At 53.6% G+C, this 19,890-nt stretch overlaps 1 protein-coding gene across 1 annotated transcript in view; it reads left to right on the forward strand.

Moving 5' to 3' along the window:
• The first annotated feature begins 1,348 nt into the window (after window positions 1-1,348).
• Window positions 1,349-19,890, forward strand: part of Nectin2 (nectin cell adhesion molecule 2) — a 33,780-nt gene continuing 15,238 nt past the window's right edge. The window contains exons 1-4 of the mRNA XM_027430872.2: window positions 1,349-1,436; window positions 12,579-12,941; window positions 17,107-17,403; window positions 19,635-19,752. Coding sequence (XP_027286673.1) covers window positions 1,349-1,436; window positions 12,579-12,941; window positions 17,107-17,403; window positions 19,635-19,752 — 866 coding nt within the window. The remainder of the gene's footprint in view (window positions 1,437-12,578; window positions 12,942-17,106; window positions 17,404-19,634; window positions 19,753-19,890) is intronic.

Below are 19,890 nucleotides of genomic sequence, written 5' to 3' on the forward strand. Positions count from 1 at the left end.
TTCCTTTGCCTCCTGCTCCCCCCCTCACCCCGCCAAACGGACTTCATCAGCTCCCCTCAGAGGCAGGTAGGTGGGGGTAGGGAGGAGCGTCTAGAGAGAGACAAAGGGGCCAAGCCAAAACCAGCCACCGAGACTAGAGGACGCTGGTGAGATAGAGAAAGTGGGACAAGGACATGGGGAGGGACTCGTGGGGCCAGAGGCCGGAATGACTGCTCCAGCCCCACCCAGCGGGGCTCGGCCTGTCGGGCTGGTCTGCGCTGCCCCCTGGCGGGGAGCTGTGATATAGAAAAAAAAGGACACCGGGTGGGAGGGACGCCGAGGCCAGATGTAGGGACAGAAACGTTCAGGGTGACATTTCCATACAGAGAGAGCCGCGAGACGGGAAACAGAAAACGGCTGAGGCAGAGAGAGGCGCACACAGACAGACAGACAGACAGACAGACGCACGCAGTCCCAGGCGTGCCACGAGACGCGGGGACCCAGTGACACGGGCACAGGGACAGACAAAGAGATGGCAGAAGCAGGGCGACAGAGCAGCACGGGGACGCAGAGGGGGACTCAAAGAGGATGCTGGGGACTCAGAGAGGTGCGGGGAGAAACGGCGCGGCCAGGCCCGAGATCAGGAGGACGCCCAGCCCGCCGAGAAGTGACCTCGACCCCGCGACAGCAGCAGGCCTAGGGGCGGGGCTGGGGAAGGGGGTGTGGCCGCGCCGAGGGGCGGAGCCTCAGGAAGGGCCACCCAATGAGAGCCCCCAGGCTCAGGCTAACCAGAGGGCAGTGGGGCGTGGTCTGGACCTGGAGGCGGGGCTTGCGCTGGTCGGAGCCGACCGGAAGTTTAGGAGGGGAGGGGCGCGCGTGTGTGAGTGTGACCGCATCTCAGTAGCGCGACCAGTAGGCGGCGCGGTGGGACTTTTCCGGGGCCGGTGGGGGGGGCGTGGCTCATCGGCGGTGGGCGTGGCCACACCGCCAAGGGGGCGGCGCTTAATCCCAGGAGAGGGCGGAGACAGAAGCGTGGGGCCGGACAGGTGTGGGGCTGGAGAGGGGTGGGGCCGTAGCTCCGGGAGAGGGCGGGGCCTGGGTCCCAGGGCTTGGCTGGGCGAAGAGGGGCGGGGCCTGTGACGTCACGGGTCCGGCCCGCCGGAGCTAAGCGAGGGGCCGGGGGGCGCGGATCCTGAGAGCCAGGCGGGGGAAAGCTGGGCCCAAAGAACCGATCCGGGGAGCCGCGATCGGCGGGCACCGGCCCGGAGCCGGACACTTGAGGCCCCTGACCGTCCTCACAGCCGATCGGTGAACGCAGAGTGGTCCCTAGGCTCCCCCTGCCCGGGCCCAGTGCCTCCCCGGGCCCCCCATGGCCCGGGCCGCAGTCCTCCCGCCGTCCAGATTGTCACCGTCGCTGTCGCTGTTGTCGCTGCTTCTGCTCCTGCTCCAGGAAACAGGTGAAAACGCGCGGATGCCTCCCTCCGCCCCTGGAGTGGAGGGAGCCGGGGCATCGCCCCCCCCCGCCACCCCTCTCCCCCCAGCTCCCCGAGGCCCCTTCCCTCGTGTCCCCTTCCAGGCTGGCCCCACTGACCCCGAGATCCCCTCAACATCCCCCACTCCGTCTCCCGACTCTGCTAGCCTCCCTCTCCGCACCCACCCCCCCTCTTAATCACAAGTGCCCATTCTTACCCCGGTTTCTCTGTCCCCCCTCCACCTCCCTCGGGGTGGAAGGGGTTAAACCCATCCTGCGCCGATCACTTATCCGGGATCTGGATTTCCGTCTCTGCTTCCCCCCCCACCCCGCCTCAGGAATGTCAAGAATGTTCCCCCCACTCACACTAGCTGGAGGGTCCTGATGGTGAGGAGGGACGACACCCGCCATCACCACCACCCCCCCTTTTCTTTTCCTTCTGGCTAGGTTGGGCGTCTGAGGCCCTGGGAGAATTGGGCGCGAGGGGACCCACAGTCAAGGTTCCTTAGACCAAGGGTGGGTGGGTGGGGATCTCGGGTCTTTGGGGGCCCTGGCAAGCCAATGGTGAGAGTTGGGGGCACTCTGTGGGGGGAAGGGTGTGGGGTCCCGAGTGCAAGCCTCAGGAGGCCTCAGGGAGTTTACAGGCACTGACCACCCGTTTCTGAAAAAAAAAAAGAAAGAAAGAAATCAAGCGCAGAAGGGTTGGTTCCGCCTCCAGAATCTCAGAAGACGATCCTAGCCGGGATCTAGGTAGAATTGTGGGGGGAAAGGGGTTCAAACTTGTGGGTCTTGGGTTTAACTGTGGCCAAAGAGCTCTCTGTCCGCTGGGGGGTCCAGGGACAGTTAGGGGGCCAGAGGCACTATCTTGGCAGCTTCGGATTTAACTGTAGGTAATGGAATTTAATGATCTGGGAACTCTGACCTTTGGCCCCCAAATGTAATCTTAAGGCTAAAAGGCTCTGCCTGGAGCTGGGGACTTCGCGGGCTGTGTCCTAGGTAGAGTCGGCGGCTGGGAGGTTTGGGGTTCTCCCCTTCCCCCTTTCCCTGTGAGCGCCTAGTGGCGACGTCCCTGGGGAAGTTTTCCGGTATCGCTTTCACCTAGTTTGGGAGGGGCGGGGCGGGGCGGGAGCGCTCCGGAGTCCCGACTCCCGGTTTCGGGACCTTATCTTTCCTGTGGTCACGCCTTTGTCCTCGAAGCACTTGGAGAGGTAAATAGGAGGAGTCTCCTCTCCGAGGCCCGCGCCCCTTCCCACCACCCCCCACTCCCGGAGGGGAAAGGCCCCCGGAGGAGGCTGGGGAGAACAGGTGTGCTGACCTCGCCCCGCCCCTAGCAGGTGACCCAGCTGTTGCTAACTGCAAACTGTGGGATGGGGGGGTGGGGAGTTCCCCGAGGGGTTCCTCTGAAAGTGGGATCAGGTGGGTCTTGGAGAGAATCACTCCTTCGGCCTCATTTTCCTTTCCGGTACCTCCTTCGAGGTCATCAAGCCTTGGCCACCAAGCTTCCTGCCTGTCTCAGCTCAGCGACAGCTGGGATCAGAACCTGCCACTCTGGGTGAATTTCCAAAACCCGCCATACTCTCCAGGCCAGGCGTTGATTTGAGTGAGAGCCTACAGAGGGTCCCACGGAACCCAAAAGCAAGCCTTGCTCCTCTTCCCAGACTGCAAAGTAGGAAACAGAAAAAGAAAAGCAAAACACACTCTTTCCAAAGGTCCCCTCTTATGCCTTGCAGGCCTTTGAAAGCCAGCAATCCGGTGTTCTTGCTAGGCAGGTTCCCCAAAGTGCTTCCTGTTTCCTAGACCTAAGGCGATTGCTTGTCCCCTCTCTGCTGGGCCTCCAGGGGGATTCCCATGTGCTGGGCACACCTGGAAAAAGCTGTAAGGGGACCTCGGCCCTCCAATAACCCACCCTGCTCCTCCCTCCACTTCCTCATTCTCTCGCTCCGTCATTTATTTCTTCCTTCTCCCTTCTCTTTCTTCCCATCTTAATCTCAACTCTGTTTCTTATCTCCCCGTCACCTTTCTTCTATCTCTGTCCCCTGGCTCTGGCTCCTCAGCCTCCCCCCTTCCTGGCCTCCTCAGGGAACGGGGCTTTCACCACCTGGACCTCCTGCCCGAGCGAGCTCTTCCCTCCCCATCTCGCTCTGCTCATCCATGTCTGCCAGGCAGCCCCACACAGCGGTGGGGGAGGGGAGGCGAGGGGCCTGCAGGCCTGGCTGTCTCTTCTTGTTAGGGAAGGGGGACTGAGAGATGGGGGGACAGGCACGGGATGGAGAGCAGGGATAGGGACAGAAGCCAAGCGGGGACAGAGACTCAGACCAGAGGATGGAGTCATGCACAAAGAAAGAATGCAGGCAGATCAGAGAGGGGCAGGGGTGTAGGCAGGGACCCCAGAAGGGCCAAGAGGTTTGGTGACAGCAGCGAAGACCAAAAGACCCCAGCCGAGGGACTGTGGAGATCCTGTGACCCAGAGAGGTCAGAGCACAGGCCAGTCTCAAGGCCAGCCAGTGTGGAGGGGCCACGGGGAGTCTTTCACAAGGGCGAGGGACAGGGAGTCTTTCACAAGGGCGAGCTCCCCTGCCCCCGCCTGGGATGCTGTTACATTTTTAATGTCCCAGCAATGCTGAGAAACGGAACAGGAGGGGGAGGGTGGAGGAGAGGGACCCAGAGTGATGGCCCAGGCAGTGAGAAAGTATGTCAGGAGATGTGGCAAGGTGTGGGGACACACAGGGACACGCATTTCCCAGGGGTCACAGAAACAGAAACCTTAAGGCAGGAGTAGTGTGACCACTCACCTGTAACTCCAGCACTTAAGAAGGCTGAGGCAGGGGGATTGCGGCGAGTTCAACGCCAGGCTGAGCTATATTGAAAGACCCTGTCTCAAGAGAGAGTGGTGGAGGCAGACCTGTAATCTTAGCGCCAGCATGGGGGAGGCTGAGGCTGCAGATTCTTGAGCCCCAGGGCCAGCCGTGGCTATAGAGCTGAGGAAGGAAAAGAGAGAGGAAAAGAGATGGGCTGGGTTGTGACTCAGTGTAGAGTGCTCACCTAGCAGGCCCGGAGCCCTGGGTTCCATCCTCACCTGCTTCCGAAAGCAGGCATGGTAGCCCATGGCTGTAATCTAAATGTGAGTTCAAGATTACATAGTTTCATAGTGAGATTGAGGCCAGCCACTGTTACCTGAGACCTTCTCTCAGAAAAGCAGACGGGAGCAAACCAGCTGGGGGTGTGTGTGGTGCTTGCCTAGCATGCATGAAGCCTGGGGTTCGATCCCTAGCACCAAACGAATCACCAGTGGTAGAGTGCACCTGTAATCCCGAAAATGGAAGGTAGAGACCAGAACGTTGGAAGTTCAAGGTCATCTTTGGCTACATTATTAAATTCAGGCCAGCCTGTACAAGAGACCCCGTGTCAAAAAGAAAAAACAAAATCGTTATTTTGTGTCATAGTGGCCTTTAATCCCAGGACTCTGGAGGCAGAGTCAGGCTGATCTGAGTTCAAAGGGAGTCTGGTCTAATTAGAGAATTCCAGGGCAGCCAGGCTACATATTTAGACCTCCCATATCTATACATATACGTGTTTTAGATAAGTAGGCCTGAGACTGGTACTATGGAGAATGAGACGCCAAGAGAAGGAACAGATCCTAGAAGTAGGATAGGACCTGCTCACGGGCAGAGGCCAGAGTCTCCCGGGGCTGGGATGGAAGCTAAGGTGTCCACTCTCTTGGCAGGATGTGGGAGTGATCTGCCCCAGGGCCCAGCCAGGAAGAGCCTTAGAGAGCTTCACCCTGATGAGTCTGTCTGTCCTTCCCGGAGGAGGTCCTCTGGGAGCTGAGCCTCTGTAGCAAAGGAAGGCTGTGCCTCCAAGGGGCCAGAGGGACCCCGAGTAACCCCCGAGTGTTAAAACTGAGGCCACATAGAAGTCCAGACACAGCCCAGGCCTTGTATCCTGGATGCATTCTACCCCTCAGACAGGCTCAGGATGTCTGCCGTGGGGGCGGGAACCCTGATTAATGTAATTAATTAATTAACCAGGTGGCTGAGGCAGCAGCTGATGCCAGTGCTCAAATCACTCTGGCCTTGAAGGGCTTGCTCCAGGCCTGCTCCACCCTGCCACGGGCGGGGGACGGGACACAGGAGGTTTTATAGGTGTGCTGGGGCCAGACCAGACTTGAGCCATCCAGGCAGGACTCAAAGAGGCCGGGGGTTCACTTTCAAGCTTTCTTCACCTTCCTCCTGACCTGGTGCATAGGACCCAGCCTCCCCCCTCAGGCTAGGAGACCCCAGCTCCAACCCTCCCCTGGGTCTTTGCTCTTACCCTAGGCTTTTCTTATGCCAGAGACCATCCCCACTCTGGCCTGCCGGAAGCCTGCTCTTCCAGTCCTTAGGGAGAGGAAGTGTGTTTGAGGACCCAGCTGACGTCTCTATGGAGCTGTCACCAGTCAGCCCTGCTGAGGGAAGCAGAGAGAACCAAGTGTTCCCATGGGCCATTTTCTGGCCACTGTCTCTGGGGCGTGGTGTTGGCTGTGTCCCTGCAAGGTCACAACACAGCCACCTGCCATGCTGCCTGTACGAGATGTCTCTCTCTCTCTCTCTCATTTTTCGAGACAGGGTTTCTATGTAATCACCCTGGCTGTCATGGAACTCACTCTGTAGCCCAGGCTAGCCTTGAACTCAGAGATCCAAATACCTCTGTCTCGCAAGCACTGGGATTAAAGGCGTGCACCACTATCTCCCAGCCAGGAGATGCGTTTTTTTTTTAGAACCGGGCCCCAAATCTTCCTGCCTTCTCAACTTCATCTCCCCTGCCTCCCCACCTGACACAGGGAATGCCCCTCACCCCAAAGTCTTCAGACCCCGGGGTTCCACCAGTCTGTCTCTCTTCCTTACCAAACCCAGTCTCACGATCTCATTCCCGCTTGAGTGAAAATTTTTCCATCTAGATCCTTCTCCATCAACATAGTCCCTACAGTGACCCAGAAGCCTTTTCTTAAATGTCACTAATCTTTCTAAACTTTGTCCTGTTCCTTCCTCCCCCGTGTTTACACTCCCATGGCTGCCCACTAAAAGCCCATACACTCTAAATCAATCCTGGCTCGTGTGACCTAGCACAGTTTGCTGTTTGTAAGACAGGTGTTCGCTGCATAGGCTCTTCCTGTGTCTGTTCCTCCTGGGGTAGGATGACAGGTGTGTCCCTCCATGCCTGGTAGTCTAACGCCATTTTGATTGCCCATTCATTCATCCTTCGAGTTTAGGGAGCACCTCTGGAATGCTAAGCACTGTTTCAGGCTCTGGAATATAGGGATGAGTGAAACAAAGACCTCTTGCCCTCGGGGCCCTGCTGGGGAGAAAGGTGGTGGGTGCCATGTTGGGTTGAGGGGTTAAGAATCCTTGTTATCACCCGGCGGTGGCGGTGGTGGTACACATCTTTAATTCCAGTTGGATCTCGGTGAGTTCGAGGCCAGCCTGATCTACAGGGCTAGTTCCAGGACAGCCAGAGCTTTTACACCTGTCTCGAAATCCACACACACACACACACACCCCTCCCAGCCCCAAAAAGGAATCCTTGTTATCATTATGGTGCTCAGAGTTGATCTCACTAATCAAGATAAGGGAGAAACCATACCAAACTTCTGGGAAAGGAGAACAGACAGTGTAAAGGCCCTGAGGTAGAACTTTTCTGGGCCAGAGGACCAGAGATGAGCCCCGAGATGGGATGGGTGGGAGCACACAGGGTTCAGAGAGAAAATGGAGCCCTTGAAGGCTCCAAGCAGAGAAGAGGGGTTACCAGCTGCCATAGTTTCTCTCTGCCTGTGTGTAGAGAGACACCTAGGAAGTGACCCACTCAGTAAATGCTGGTCCAGCTCAAGATAAATTTTAAAGATGGATCCTATAAAATGGGCTTCCTGGTGGTTTCAGATGGGCCTTAAAAATAGGCTACTCCTGGTGGTGGGGGTGCTGGTGCAAGCAGGTGACCCCAGGATCGTGAGTTTCTTGCTAGCCAGGACCATGTAGCCAGATCCCATCTCAAAAAACAAACAAAATGCTGGGCAGTGGTGGTGCATGGCTTGAATCCCATCACTCAGAAGGCAGACACTGTTCATCCCACAGGGGCCTGAACATCCCATCTTTTCTTTTTTGTTTTACTTTTGTTTGTTTTTTGTTTTTTTTCCAGACAGGATTTCTCTGTGTAGCCCTGGCTGCCCTGTAACTCACTCTGTAAACCAGGCTGGCCTCGATCTCAGAAATCCGCCTGCCTCTGTCTGCCTCCTCGTGAGTGCTGAGACTAAAGGCATGCACCACCACCCTGCTGCCTGCTCTTTTATTTAGAACTAGAAACTTAGTCTGGAGGTCTTGAGGCACTGAGGTTCTTGTTATTTGTATTTTTTCGATTATTACTGCTTTGAGACAGGGCCTGCCTGTGTAACACAGGTTAACTTGGAACTCTGGCCTCAAATTCAGGTTCTCCATGTTTCTGCCTCCTTAGTGTTGGGATTACAACTGAAGGCCACTGACTAACTTGTAGCATTTATTTGGGATGTGTGTGTGCGCGCATGTGTATGTGTGTGTGTTTGAGAGCGAGAACACGAGAGCAGGATACATGTGTGGTGGTCAGAAGAGAACTTTTCATCCACTATGTGTGTCTCAGGGATCGAACTCAGGTTGCCAGTCTTGGCAGCAGTCACCTTTACCCACTGAGCCATCTCACCAACCCTTCACTGACACCGTTTCAAACCCATTTTGTTGTCTTTAATGTGCTTGCCGCCTAGTTCCACCTAGTTCCACGTACTGCTCTAAGTCACATTTGCAAGTGTGTGTGATCCCAGTGCTCGGGAGAGTGGGGCAGGAGGATTGAAGTGAATTCAAGGCCAACTGGAGCTAAACAATGAGGCCCTGACTAAATAAGCAAAGCAAAACCTCTGCCTGGGCTGAAACAAATGCAAACCCTGCCAGATGTGGCCCGTGGGGACAGGCACTGACCCTGTGACCTGGCCTGCAGAGAGTGTCAGATCTTTTACTGGAATTGTCCCAGGGGACCCTGCAGGGTGGCTTAAATGTCTCCATTTTACACATGGAAGAACTTGGGCTTCAAAAGGTCATCCGGCCTGGAAGCAACAACTGGCAGGAAGTTCGCATCTCTCTGTGTTGCAATTCTGCTAAAAAGTACTTATGTTTCTGCCGTCCCTCTGATAGGGCTGGAACCCAGGGCTTCCCATGGGTTATTCAGGGGCTCTATCACTGAGCCACGCCCCAGCCCCTCACGGTGGGGGGGGTATGGGGGGGGATTCTAGGCAGGGGCTCTATCACTGAGCCACGCCCCCAGCTCCTCACTGGGGGATTCTAGGCAGGGGCTCTACCACGCCCCCAGCTCCTCACTGGGGGATTCCAGGCAGGGGCTCTACCACTGAGCCACACCCCCAGCTCCTCACTGGGGGATTCTAGGCAGGGGCTCTACCACGCCCCCAGCTCCTCACTGGGGGATTCCAGGCAGGGGCTCTACCACTGAGCCACGCCCCCAGCCCCTCACTGGGGGAGAGGAGTGATTCCAGGCAGGGGCTCTGTTGCTAAGTTATCCTCTCCCCAGCCCTCATAGATCTGCTTTGCCGTAGAGGATGAGACCCTTTTGGTCAAGGTGGGCTAGGTTTGAGTGGTGAGGCTTATTTGGCATCACTGGTTGCCACCGTCCATCCTTCCTGGCACTGTCTGTACTTGGTATTGTGCTCTGTCAGATTCCCTCATCCGGGCCACCAGGGTTCTTCTTTAGTAAAGATTATTTTTAAGTGTTTTGGTGTTGTGCCTACATGAGTGTGTACCATATGTGCACAGTGTCTGAGGAAGGGCTGGAGCTATAGATGGTTGTGAGCCACCCTGTGGGTACTGGGAACCCAACCCAGGTCCTAGGAAGAGCAACAGGTGCTCTTGACCTCTGAGCCACCTCTCCAGTCTCTGAATATTGTATTTATATTTATTTGAGACAAGGTCTAGCCATGTCTCCCTGACTGTCCTGGAACTCACAGAGATCCATCTGCTGGGATGAAAAGCTCTTGCTACCACACCTTGGTTTCCCTGAGTTCTTGTGTGTGAGGAGGCCAGGACTGTACACACTCACCACTGCACGAGGGAGGGCCACTCTGCCCAGCTCTCTCTCCAGATGGTTGTGAGCATTTGCTCATGAGCTGTGTCCTTACCTCGGGGCTCACTGTCAAAGGCCACTTGTAATTATCAGGCCTCTTTGTTTGTTTACCTAGTTCAAGTTTCCTGTGGACCTATGCAAAAGTGCTCTTTAAGCATTCCTTAGTCCTCGTAACACCCCTGGAGGGTGCGACACTGTCATTATGTCCTCATTACCCAGCTGGGAAACTGAGGCACAGAGACGTAAAGAGCCCGGATTTAAACCCACACATTATTGTGCCCTGGGTCATCGTGGAGTACTTCCTCCCAAAGCCAAGACACAGGCTTCCTTGTTTCTTTTCTTTTTTTTAGATTTTATTTATTTATTTATTATGTATACAACTTTCTGCTTCCATGTCTATCTGCACACCAGCAGAGGGCACCAGGGATGGTTGTGAGCCACCATGTGGTTGCTGGGAATTGAACTCAGGTCCTCTGGAAGAGCAGTCAGTGCTCTTAACGTCTGAGCCATCTCTCCAGCCCCTCCTTGTTTCTGTATTTGTTCAAAGTGGGGAGACAGGTACTGGAGAGATGGTTCAACAGTTAATGCAGAGAGAGGACTTACTCCTTTTGCAGAACTGCCTGTAACTCTGATTCCAAGGGATCAGCCGCCCTCTTCAGGCCTCCATAGGTACCTGCACAAACATGCCGTACATAGATGCAGACACATAAACATATGTTTTGGGGACTTTTTTGTTTGTTTGTTTGTTTGTTTGTTTAATGTGAGCAATTGGGGGCTGGAGAGTTGGCTTGGTAGTTAAAAGCACTGGCTGCCTTTCCACAGGACCTGAGTTCAAGTCTAAACGCTCACACGGCAGCTCAGTTGTCTGTAACTCTAGTTCCAGGGGACCCGATACCCTTTTCTGGATTCCACGGGCACCAGGCACACAGACATACGTGTAGGCAAAGCACCCATTACACGTCAAATAATTTTTTTGTTTGGTTTGGTAGTTTGAGACAGGGTTGCCTTGGCTGTCCTAAAATTTGCTTTGTAAACCAAGCTGGCCTTGAACTCATAGAGATGCACCTGCCTCTGCCTCCCGAGTGCTGGGATCAAAGGTGTGGACCACCCACAATATCTAATAATAACAATAATAATAACAAACAAATCTAAGTAAAATTAAAGCCAGGCACAGTGGTGCCCACCTTTATCTTAGCATTTCTTTTCCAGGGGCAGGTGGGTCTCTGTGAGTTCAAGGACAGCCAGATCTATGTAGAGAGAGCCTGTCACAAAAAGAACAAAAATAAATACATAAAAATAAAGTGGGAAAATAGGAGAAGGGTCTGGTAAGACCCCATCCTCGAGGAGATATTGGCAGTTGCTGAAGGAGGGGGAGCCATTTTCTTGAGTGGTCTAGCCTCAGGCTTGTTGCCCATATTCCGGCACCCACTGCCCTGCTCATTCACAGCACCTGAAATTAGACCCGGTGGATGACCCAACAAAACACATGAAAGTCAGGAAGACTCGTTGGCTAGAAAGGAGTTCAGGGAAGCCACAGGGGATGAGAAGTAACAGGGTGTGTGTGTGTGTGTGTGTGTGTGTGTGTAACCAAACCACCTTGTATACAATGTGAAACCATCCCGGAGAAAGGACTGTAGCTCCAGGGCTGAAACATTCACCCCTAGCATGTGTGAAGCCCTACGCCAACTCCAGCAATGTAAAAGTAGGCAGAGAACAGAGCCAGGGAGACAAATCGATGGACAAAATACTTTCTTTTTTTTTTTAAAGGTTTATTTATTTATTATGCATACAGTGTTCCGTCTGCATGTATGCCTGCACGCCAGAAAAGGGCACCAGATCTCATAACGGATGGTTGTGAGCCACCATGCGGTGGCTGGGAATTGAACCTGGGTCTTCTGGAAGAAGCAGTCAGTGCTCTTAACCACTGAGCCAAGTCTCCAGCCCCCGACAAAATACTTTCTATGTTAATATGAGGACCGGGATTTGATCCTTGGCACCCGTGTCAAAAGCTAGATGCAGCATTGAACATTGGAATCCCAGCACCGGGGAGGCTGAGACAGGGGGATCCCTGGGATTTGTTGGGCAGCCTAGCTGAACCAGTGAGCTCCAGGCCAATCAGAGACCCTGTCTCAAATGAGGTGGGGAGCTGAAGACACAGCTCAATTGTTAGGAGCACCGCCTGCTCATCCAGAGGATACGGGTTGAGTTCCCAGCAACCACACAGAGGTTCAAACCACCTGTAACTCCAGTTCCATGGACTCTGTCTCCCCCTCCTGGCCTCCACTGGCATTGCAAGCACGTGGTGCACAGACATGCATACAGGCAAAACACCCATCACATAAACTAAAAAAAAAAAAAAAAATTTAGGGGCTGGAGAGATGGCTCAGTGGTTAAGAGCACTGGCTGCTCTTCCAGAGAACCCAGGTTCAATTCCCAGCACCCACGTGGCAGCTCACAACTGTCTGTAACTCCAGTTCCAGGGGACCTGGCACCCATGGCAAAACACCAATGCACATGAAATAAAAACAAATAAATTTTAAAAAACAAAAATAAAATTTAAAAGACAAGGAGGGTGTCAGGTGTGGTGGCGCACAGTTTTAATCTTAAGCCCTGGGAGGCAGAGGCAGGCAGGGCCCTGTGAGTTCAAGGCAGTGTCTGGCCACATATTGAGCCTGGACTATGACATAATGAGGCCCTGTCATGAATGAATGCATGAACGAAATAGGAATCTCGGGCTGGAGAGATGGCTCAGAGGTTAAGAGCCCCGGCTGCTCTTCCAGAGGTCCTGAGTTCAGTTCCCAGCAACCACATGGTGGCTCACAACCATCTACAGTGAGATCTGGTGTCCTCTTCTGGCCTGCAGTCAGAAGACTGTATACATAATAAATATTTTTTAAAAAAAGAAAGAAATAGGAATCTCATCTCTGCCTTGGCACTGCCAGTTCTGGAGACTGCCGGCTTGTCCCCTACCCCGATGGCTGACTCTTTCCTCTCTCCCTAGGAGCCCAAGATGTGCGGGTACGAGTGCTCCCCGAGGTTCGAGGCCGCCTGGGAGGCTCCGTGGAGTTACCGTGTCACCTGCTCCCGCCCACGACGGAGCGCGTCTCTCAGGTGACCTGGCAGCGCCTGGATGCCACAGTGGTGGCCGCCTTCCACCCTTCCTTCGGCGTGGACTTCCCCAATACTCAGTTCAACAAGGAGCGCCTGTCCTTTGTCAGAGCCAATCAGGAGACAAATGCGGACCTGCGGGACGCCACGCTGGCCTTCCGGGGACTGAGGGTGGAGGACGAGGGCAATTATACCTGCGAGTTTGCCACCTTTCCCAATGGTACCCGCAGGGGGGTGACTTGGCTCAGAGTCATAGGTGAGTGAGCCTCTTCCCTGGCTATTTCTCCCTATCTCAGCTTTCAAGTTGTCAAATGTCTTTTGTTTTTGTAGAGGTTTGTGTTTTTGTTTTATTGAGAATGGAAACTCATGTAGTTAAGTGGCTTTTTTTGGTTTTGGTTTTTTTCCGAGACAGTTTCTCTGTAGCTTTGGAGCCTATCCTGGCACTCGCTCTGTAGACCTGGCCTCGAACTCACAGAGATCCTGCTGCCTTTGCCTTGAGAGTTCTGGGATTAAAGGCGTGCGCCGACGCCAACCAGCCTCAAACTTTTTAAAATTTTATATTTTAAAAATTAGGTGTGCGTGTGCCTGCCTGTGTGCATGCGTGTCTGTCCTGCAGGGTTTGGCGGTCAGAAGACAACTTTTGGGAGTCCTTTCTCTCCTTACACCTTGGGAGTCCTGGGGATCAGACTCCAGTTGTCAAGTGTCACACTTGGCAGCAACTTGTGCTGAGCCACTTTTTTTTGCCAGCTCTGGCCTCTAACATATGTGTGACCGGGATGAGCTGGAAATTTGGATCCTCTTGCCTCCACCCCTACCTCAGAGCACTGGGATTAAGGACTTGAGCCATCCAACTCAGTTCATTTGGTGCTGAGGACAGAACCAGCACTTTGTCTGTGCCAGGCAAGCCCTCTACCAACTGAGCTGCAACCTTAGTCCCAATTTTATTTTCCTTCCTCTTTTTTTTGGGGGGGGGTGTTTTGAGACAGTTTTTCTCTGTGTAGCGCTGACTGCCCTGGAACTCACTCTGTAGACCAGGCTGGACTCTGTCTCCTGAGTGCTGGCATTAAAGGCATGTGCTTCCCCTGCCCATCTCCTTCCTTTTAAGAAATGTAGCCCAGGTTGGCTTCAACTCTAAATCCTCTAGCTTCCATCTCCCCGAGTGCTAGGATTACAGGAGCGTGCCAAGGCTCCTACGGTTGATAAATGCTTATTTGTCACCTACTGAGTGGTACTTGCTTATCCTGTTTACCAAGGACATGGCAGACAACAGCATTTATTTTATTTTATTTTTTTGCTTGCACCAGGGCTCAATATATAACCCAGGCTGGCCTCAAATTCAAAGCAACCCAGTTGCCTCAGGGCCAGGACTGTGGGTATATGGGCCATTACACTCCACTCTCCTTTTGTCCTGAGAATGAGCCATGGAGGTTCTGAGCAAGCACGGAGCTGTGACTTGGTGAGGAGCCATCCTGAGTGTCGCCTAGGGCACAGGACAAATCGTTTGAATCAAAAAATGTGACTGGGTAGGGGGAATAGAGAGGCAGGAAGCAGGGAGGGAGCCTTAGGGTCGCTTTGCTTCACGCCAGGTGAGGCAGTGCAGGAAGGAGATGTAGGTAGCAAAATAGAGGCAATTTTGTCCCTGGGGAAGGGGAACCAGAAAGGACACCCATGGGGCTGAAAAGATGGCACAGTGGAAAATCTATAACTCCACTTCCGGGGGACCCGTCACCCTCTTTTCTCCTCTGTGGAAACTGCAAACATGTGACACGCAGACGCAACACCCATACACAGAAAAATAAAGGAGAGGACTCCCAGTCCGCTGGCCTCAACTGCAGGAGACTGACACAGCCGGTTGGCACAGTGGCAGAGATTTCTCACTAGAACTGGAAAATCTCCTGCAAGCCACACCATCCAACCCTCCAGACACCACGTCACCCCAGGTTGTCTCCCTTTTTCTGGCTCCAGAGAGCTGGAAACCTCCCTGTACATTCCAGAACAGAAGGTTCCCTTTCCAAGGGATACCAAAGGAGCTGCTTCCATAGCTCAAAATGTAACTCTTGCCAGTTCTCTGGGAGCAGGGCTGTCATTTCATAAACTCAGGGGCCTGAGGCATGCTACAGAGTGAGTGGAAGGCCAGCTTGGGCAACTTGAGACCCGTTCTCAAAAATCAGTGTTTTGTTTGGTGAAACAGGATTTCACTGTGAGTTCCATGACAGCCAGGGTTACACAGAGAAACTCTGTCTCAAGAAAGGAATGAAGCTCTGTCATTAACTGCCTAGAATCCCCCAGTGAGGGGCTGGGGGTGTGACTCAGTGGTAGAGCCCCTGCCTAGAATCCCCCAGTGAGGGGCTGGGGGCGTGGCTCAGTGGTAGAGCCCCTGCCTAGAATCCCCCAGTGAGGGGCTGGGGGTGTGGCTCAGTGGTAGAGCCCCTGCCTAGAATCCCCCAGTGAGGGGCTGGGGGCGTGGCTCAGTGGTAGAGCCCCTGCCTAGAATCCCTCAGTGAGGGGCTCGAGGTATGGCTCAGTGGTAGAGCATCTGCCCAGAATCCCCCAGTGAGGGGCTGGGGGCGTGGCTCAGTTAACAGTATCTGTCATGCAAGAAAAAAAATAAAAGCAGGGCTGGAAAAGAGCTTAGCTGATAGAGTGCTTTATTATAATACACAAAGTCCTGGACCAGATCCCCAGCACCACATGAAACTAGGGATAAAGGCACATGCCTGCACTCCCAACACTAGATTCCATCAATAGTACTGAAAGATGGGGGGGGGGTGTCAGGCAATCTTTAGAACATCAATCAGGCCACAGGCATTGTGGGAAGAGAAGCCTCTGTCTTTGGGGAAAGGCTGGTAATGTGCGGGCCACAGAGCCTAGAAAAGGCCTGTTGAGGAAGTTAGCCTCTGTCTGTGGATGAGGTCTGGAGGGTGTAGAACACCCCTGTGGCCACTGATGGATCACAAGGGCCTTGATGGACAGGTGCGCTTTGGTGGTCTGGAGAGGGGAGGGGACCGATAGCTCAGGGGATGCCAGCTCAGGTGGGCAGGTCCACTTGGATGCAGGAGACCCATGAGCTCTGGCTCCAGGGACAGTACTGCTTAAGAGACACCCGGGGAATGTGCCTTGCTACCCCCTGGGAGGGTAAGTTGAAAGGGCAAAAGTGAAGAGCAACTGGGGAATCCCTGTTGTTCATTTGTCTTTACCCGTTTAGGAAATGCAATGGTGATCGTAGGTAAGAAATAGGACGCTTTGTTTTTTCCCTTCTAACTGAGCCCACTCCGACCCTTACTGCGGGATTCTAGGCAGGAACTTTGCCACGGAGCCACATATCAGTCTTTAGACTCTCTTCTTCCTCTTTTCCTTTTTTTTTTTTTTTTGTTTTGTTTGTTTGTTTGTTTGTTTGTTTTAGGCAGGGTTTCTCTGTGGTTTTGGAGCCTATCCTGGAACTCGCTCTTGTAGACCAGCCTGGTCTCGAACTCACAGAGATCCGCCTGCCTCTGCCTCCCGAGTGCTGGGATTAAAGGCGTGCGCCACCAACGCCCGGCCTTCTTTTTTGTTCTTTTGTTGTTGTTCTTTTTGAGACAGGATTGACTCTCCTGTGTCCTCATACTCGCTCTATAGACCAGGGTGTCCTCACCTGTAAAATTTTCATTTTCTTCCAGGCCATTGCACTCTGTCTTTCCTTTTGATTTTAATTACCAGTTTTAGTGCCTTTGATGTTGTTTAGTTTTTGAGATAAATACTATTGTAGCCCAGGCTGGCCTGTAGCTGAATCCAACCTCGTGTGTCTGACCCTCTAGCCTCTCCAATGTGGGCAAGCACCACTCACCATACCCCACTTATTTCTTTATTGTTGATTCAAAGTCTGACTGTGATGTCGCTTAAGCCAGCCTCAAACTCACCATCCTCCTGCCTCAGCCTCCCCAGTGTTGGGATCACAGGCATGAGCTACCATCCCTGGCCTGTGTATCTTTCTCATGGGGCAGCGCGGATATTGTAAAATGTCCTACACAGGCTTGGTGGTGCACACCTTTGATTAATCTCTGCACTCCGGCCGAGGCAGGTGGATCTCTGGGAGTTCAAGGTCAGCCAAGGCCACACGTGAGACCCAGTTTCAAAAGATACATACATACATATATATAAAATCTTACACAGGCTAGGATAATGTGTGCCAGACATATGCTAAGCACTGGGTATGTTCTTTGATCCATATATTAGACCCATGGGGTAGAAAGGAACCTAGATTAATTACTCTGACACTAAAGAAAAATGATTAAAATGGCCTTGCCCACATGCTGGGCAAGAGATCTGGGCTCTTGCCCAGGGCAGCAGAGCCTGACCGTGTGGCCCCGTGCTCCACAGCCGCTGCTCACATCTTCGTTGAGTGCAAGTCATGAGTCACCCACCTTCTTTGGTCCTCTCTCTAGCCCAACCTGAGAATCATGCTGAAGCCCAGGAGGTCACGATTGGCCCCGAGTCCATGCCTGTTGCCCGCTGTGTGTCCACGGGAGGCCGCCCCCCTGCCCGCATCACCTGGATCTCATCTCTCGGTGGAGAGGCCAGAGATGTTCAGGAGCCGGGGCCTCAGACTGGCACCGTCACCGTCATCAGCCGATACTCCCTGGTGCCGGTGGGTCGAGCGGATGGCGTCAAGGTCACGTGCAGAGTGGAACACGAGAGCTTGGAGGAGCCGCACCTGCTGCCAGTGACCCTCTCCGTGCGCTGTGAGTGTGCCACGCGGTGGCTTTCCCTCCCCGGGGCTGTCCGTGCTGGCCCCGGTACATGAGCTTACACCAGCCGAATCCCACCCATTGCCTGGACCGGTTTCTGAGGGCCTGGTGGGTTTGCAGCCTCCATAGTCTACACTGGTATTCATCTTTGTAAACCAGGCTGGCCTGCTACTCGACCTGGTCTCCCGAGCACTGAGATTAAAGGTGTTCATCATCACACCACCTCTACGCGGGCTTCTACGGGCTCCTGCCTGCCTGCCCCAGAATCAAAGATGAGCAGAGAAGGCGTTGGGAACCCTTAGGTTCACTTTCTTCCCAACCGCTGATGTGTGAGATCAAATAGAAAAAGGTGACGCCTGAGCTGCTCCACCTCCCCGGCTGCGTTTGCCTGTTGTAAACAATCCCCCCATCCCTCGACACCATTGTCCTTTCTGGTTACCAGGGACGCCAAGTAGCACACTGTCCCCTGACAGTCTTCATCAACAATAATCCTGGACCTCGCTCGGTCCACACGGCCCACTGTTATCACAATCTCATTGATTACATTTTTGGGGACAGAGTTTCAGATAGCCGGGGTTAGCCTCAAACTCCCCAGAGGGCTGAGGCTGAGCTGCTCACCTGTAGCCTGGGAGCCCTGTCTCTACCCGCTTGAATCAGCACTCCCGGAGTGCTGGGATTACAGGTGTGGACCACTCTGCCTGGTTCTGTGAGGTTCCGAGAGTGGAGCCCAGGGCCTCGATAGTCAAGCATCATCTCACACACACACACACACACACACACACACACACACACACCACCCCCATTTAAATTGCCTCCCCTGGGGCATTCCACTGACCCCTGCTCCCAAGTATCATTTCCTTTGGCCTCCTAGGGATCTTGGGATTCCCCCAGCCTTCCCAAAATATCCAGGGCTAGTTTCTCCAGAAACTGCCTACAGTGACAACTCCCAGTTTCTGACAACCCCCAGTTTCATCTAGAGAGACACCCCCAGGACCCTCTACACAATTCAAGTGGCTGGAATTCTACCTGCTTCCTTTTTTGTTTAATTTTAAGTCAGGGTCTCACTATGTAGCAGGGGCTGGCCAGGAACTTTCTGCGTAGACCAGGCTATCCTCCAATTCACAGAGACAGATCCGCCTGCCTCTGCCTCCTAAGTTCTGGGATTAAAGGCGAGCACCACTCAGTGCGGCAGTTTTGCTTTGGTTTGGGGGTTTTGTTTTTTTTTGTTTGTTTGTTTTTTTGAGTTTTGTTGTTGTTTTGTTTGGTTTTGTTTTTTTTTTTTGAGACAGTTTCTCTGTATAGCTCTGGCTGTACTAGAACTCACTCTGTAGATCAGGCTGGCCTTGAACTCAGAGATCCGCCTGCCTCGGCCTTCCGAGTGCTGGCCTTAAAGGCGTGCGCCACCGCCACCACTTGGCTGTTTTGTTTCTTAAAGACTTATTTTACTATTTATAATCGTCTCTATGTACCTGTCTATGCACTTGAGTGTAGGCCAGAGGTCTTAGATGCCCTGAGAGCTGGAGTCACAGGCCGTCATGAGTTGCCTGATGTGGGCATTAGGAACAGACTTCTCAGTAAGAACAGTACATACTCTTAAGTGCTGAGCCACCTCTCCAGCCTTTGTTTTTTGAGAGACGGTCTCATACCTAGGGCTAACCTTGAGCTCTGTGTAGCTAAGGATAGCCTTGCGCTCCCCCAGACCTCTGCAGCCACCTCCTCAGTGCTAGGCTCACAAGCAAGAGCCATCCCCACGACAACCTTGTGTCTTCAGCACCACCCTGATAGCTAATTGTAACAACTGACCCGAGATCCCAGTGGAATCATTGTGCCCTACCTTGTCTACAGTGGCTCCTTCCTGCCTTATTCATAACTGACACCCTTAAAGTGAGCCTGTGCACCCTGGCTTACTGTCTGTCTACACTGGCTGACTCAAACTGTCTGGATATACTGTCTACCACGTGGATGAATCTAGGTGTGTCGAATCGGGAGCACCCGCACCAGTGCATCCCCGCTCACACCCACGCACGCACGTGTGTGCACACACACAATACCTGTAGTTGTTTTCTTGGCCCTGTCTGAGCTGGCTTTCAAGTGGCTTCCTGGGTGGGGTCTACACTAGTCAGAACATACACAGTGTGGCCCGCTAACCCTAGTTCATTATGATTGATGGGTCTCCTGCCACCTGGGGTCTACTTGTCTCTGAGTCAGCCGTCCCTTCCTCTCAGACCCTCCCGAAGTGTCCATCTCTGGCTATGACGACAACTGGTACCTCGGTCGCAGTGAAGCCATCCTGACCTGTGATGTACGCAGCAACCCAGAGCCCACAGGCTACGACTGGAGCACGTGAGTGACAGGACCCCAGGATAGGGTGTGGGAGCAAAGCACTGGGGTCTGGAACCCTGGGTCTGAAGGAGGAAGGACTAGGAGCCTGGACCCCTGGGTCTGAGGGTTGCAGTCTCCAGGGCACCTGCTCTCGGGTAC

This window comes from Cricetulus griseus, chromosome 9, assembly GCF_003668045.3.
Source record: "Cricetulus griseus strain 17A/GY chromosome 9, alternate assembly CriGri-PICRH-1.0, whole genome shotgun sequence".
In the NCBI taxonomy this organism is placed as follows: Eukaryota; Metazoa; Chordata; class Mammalia; order Rodentia; family Cricetidae; genus Cricetulus; species Cricetulus griseus.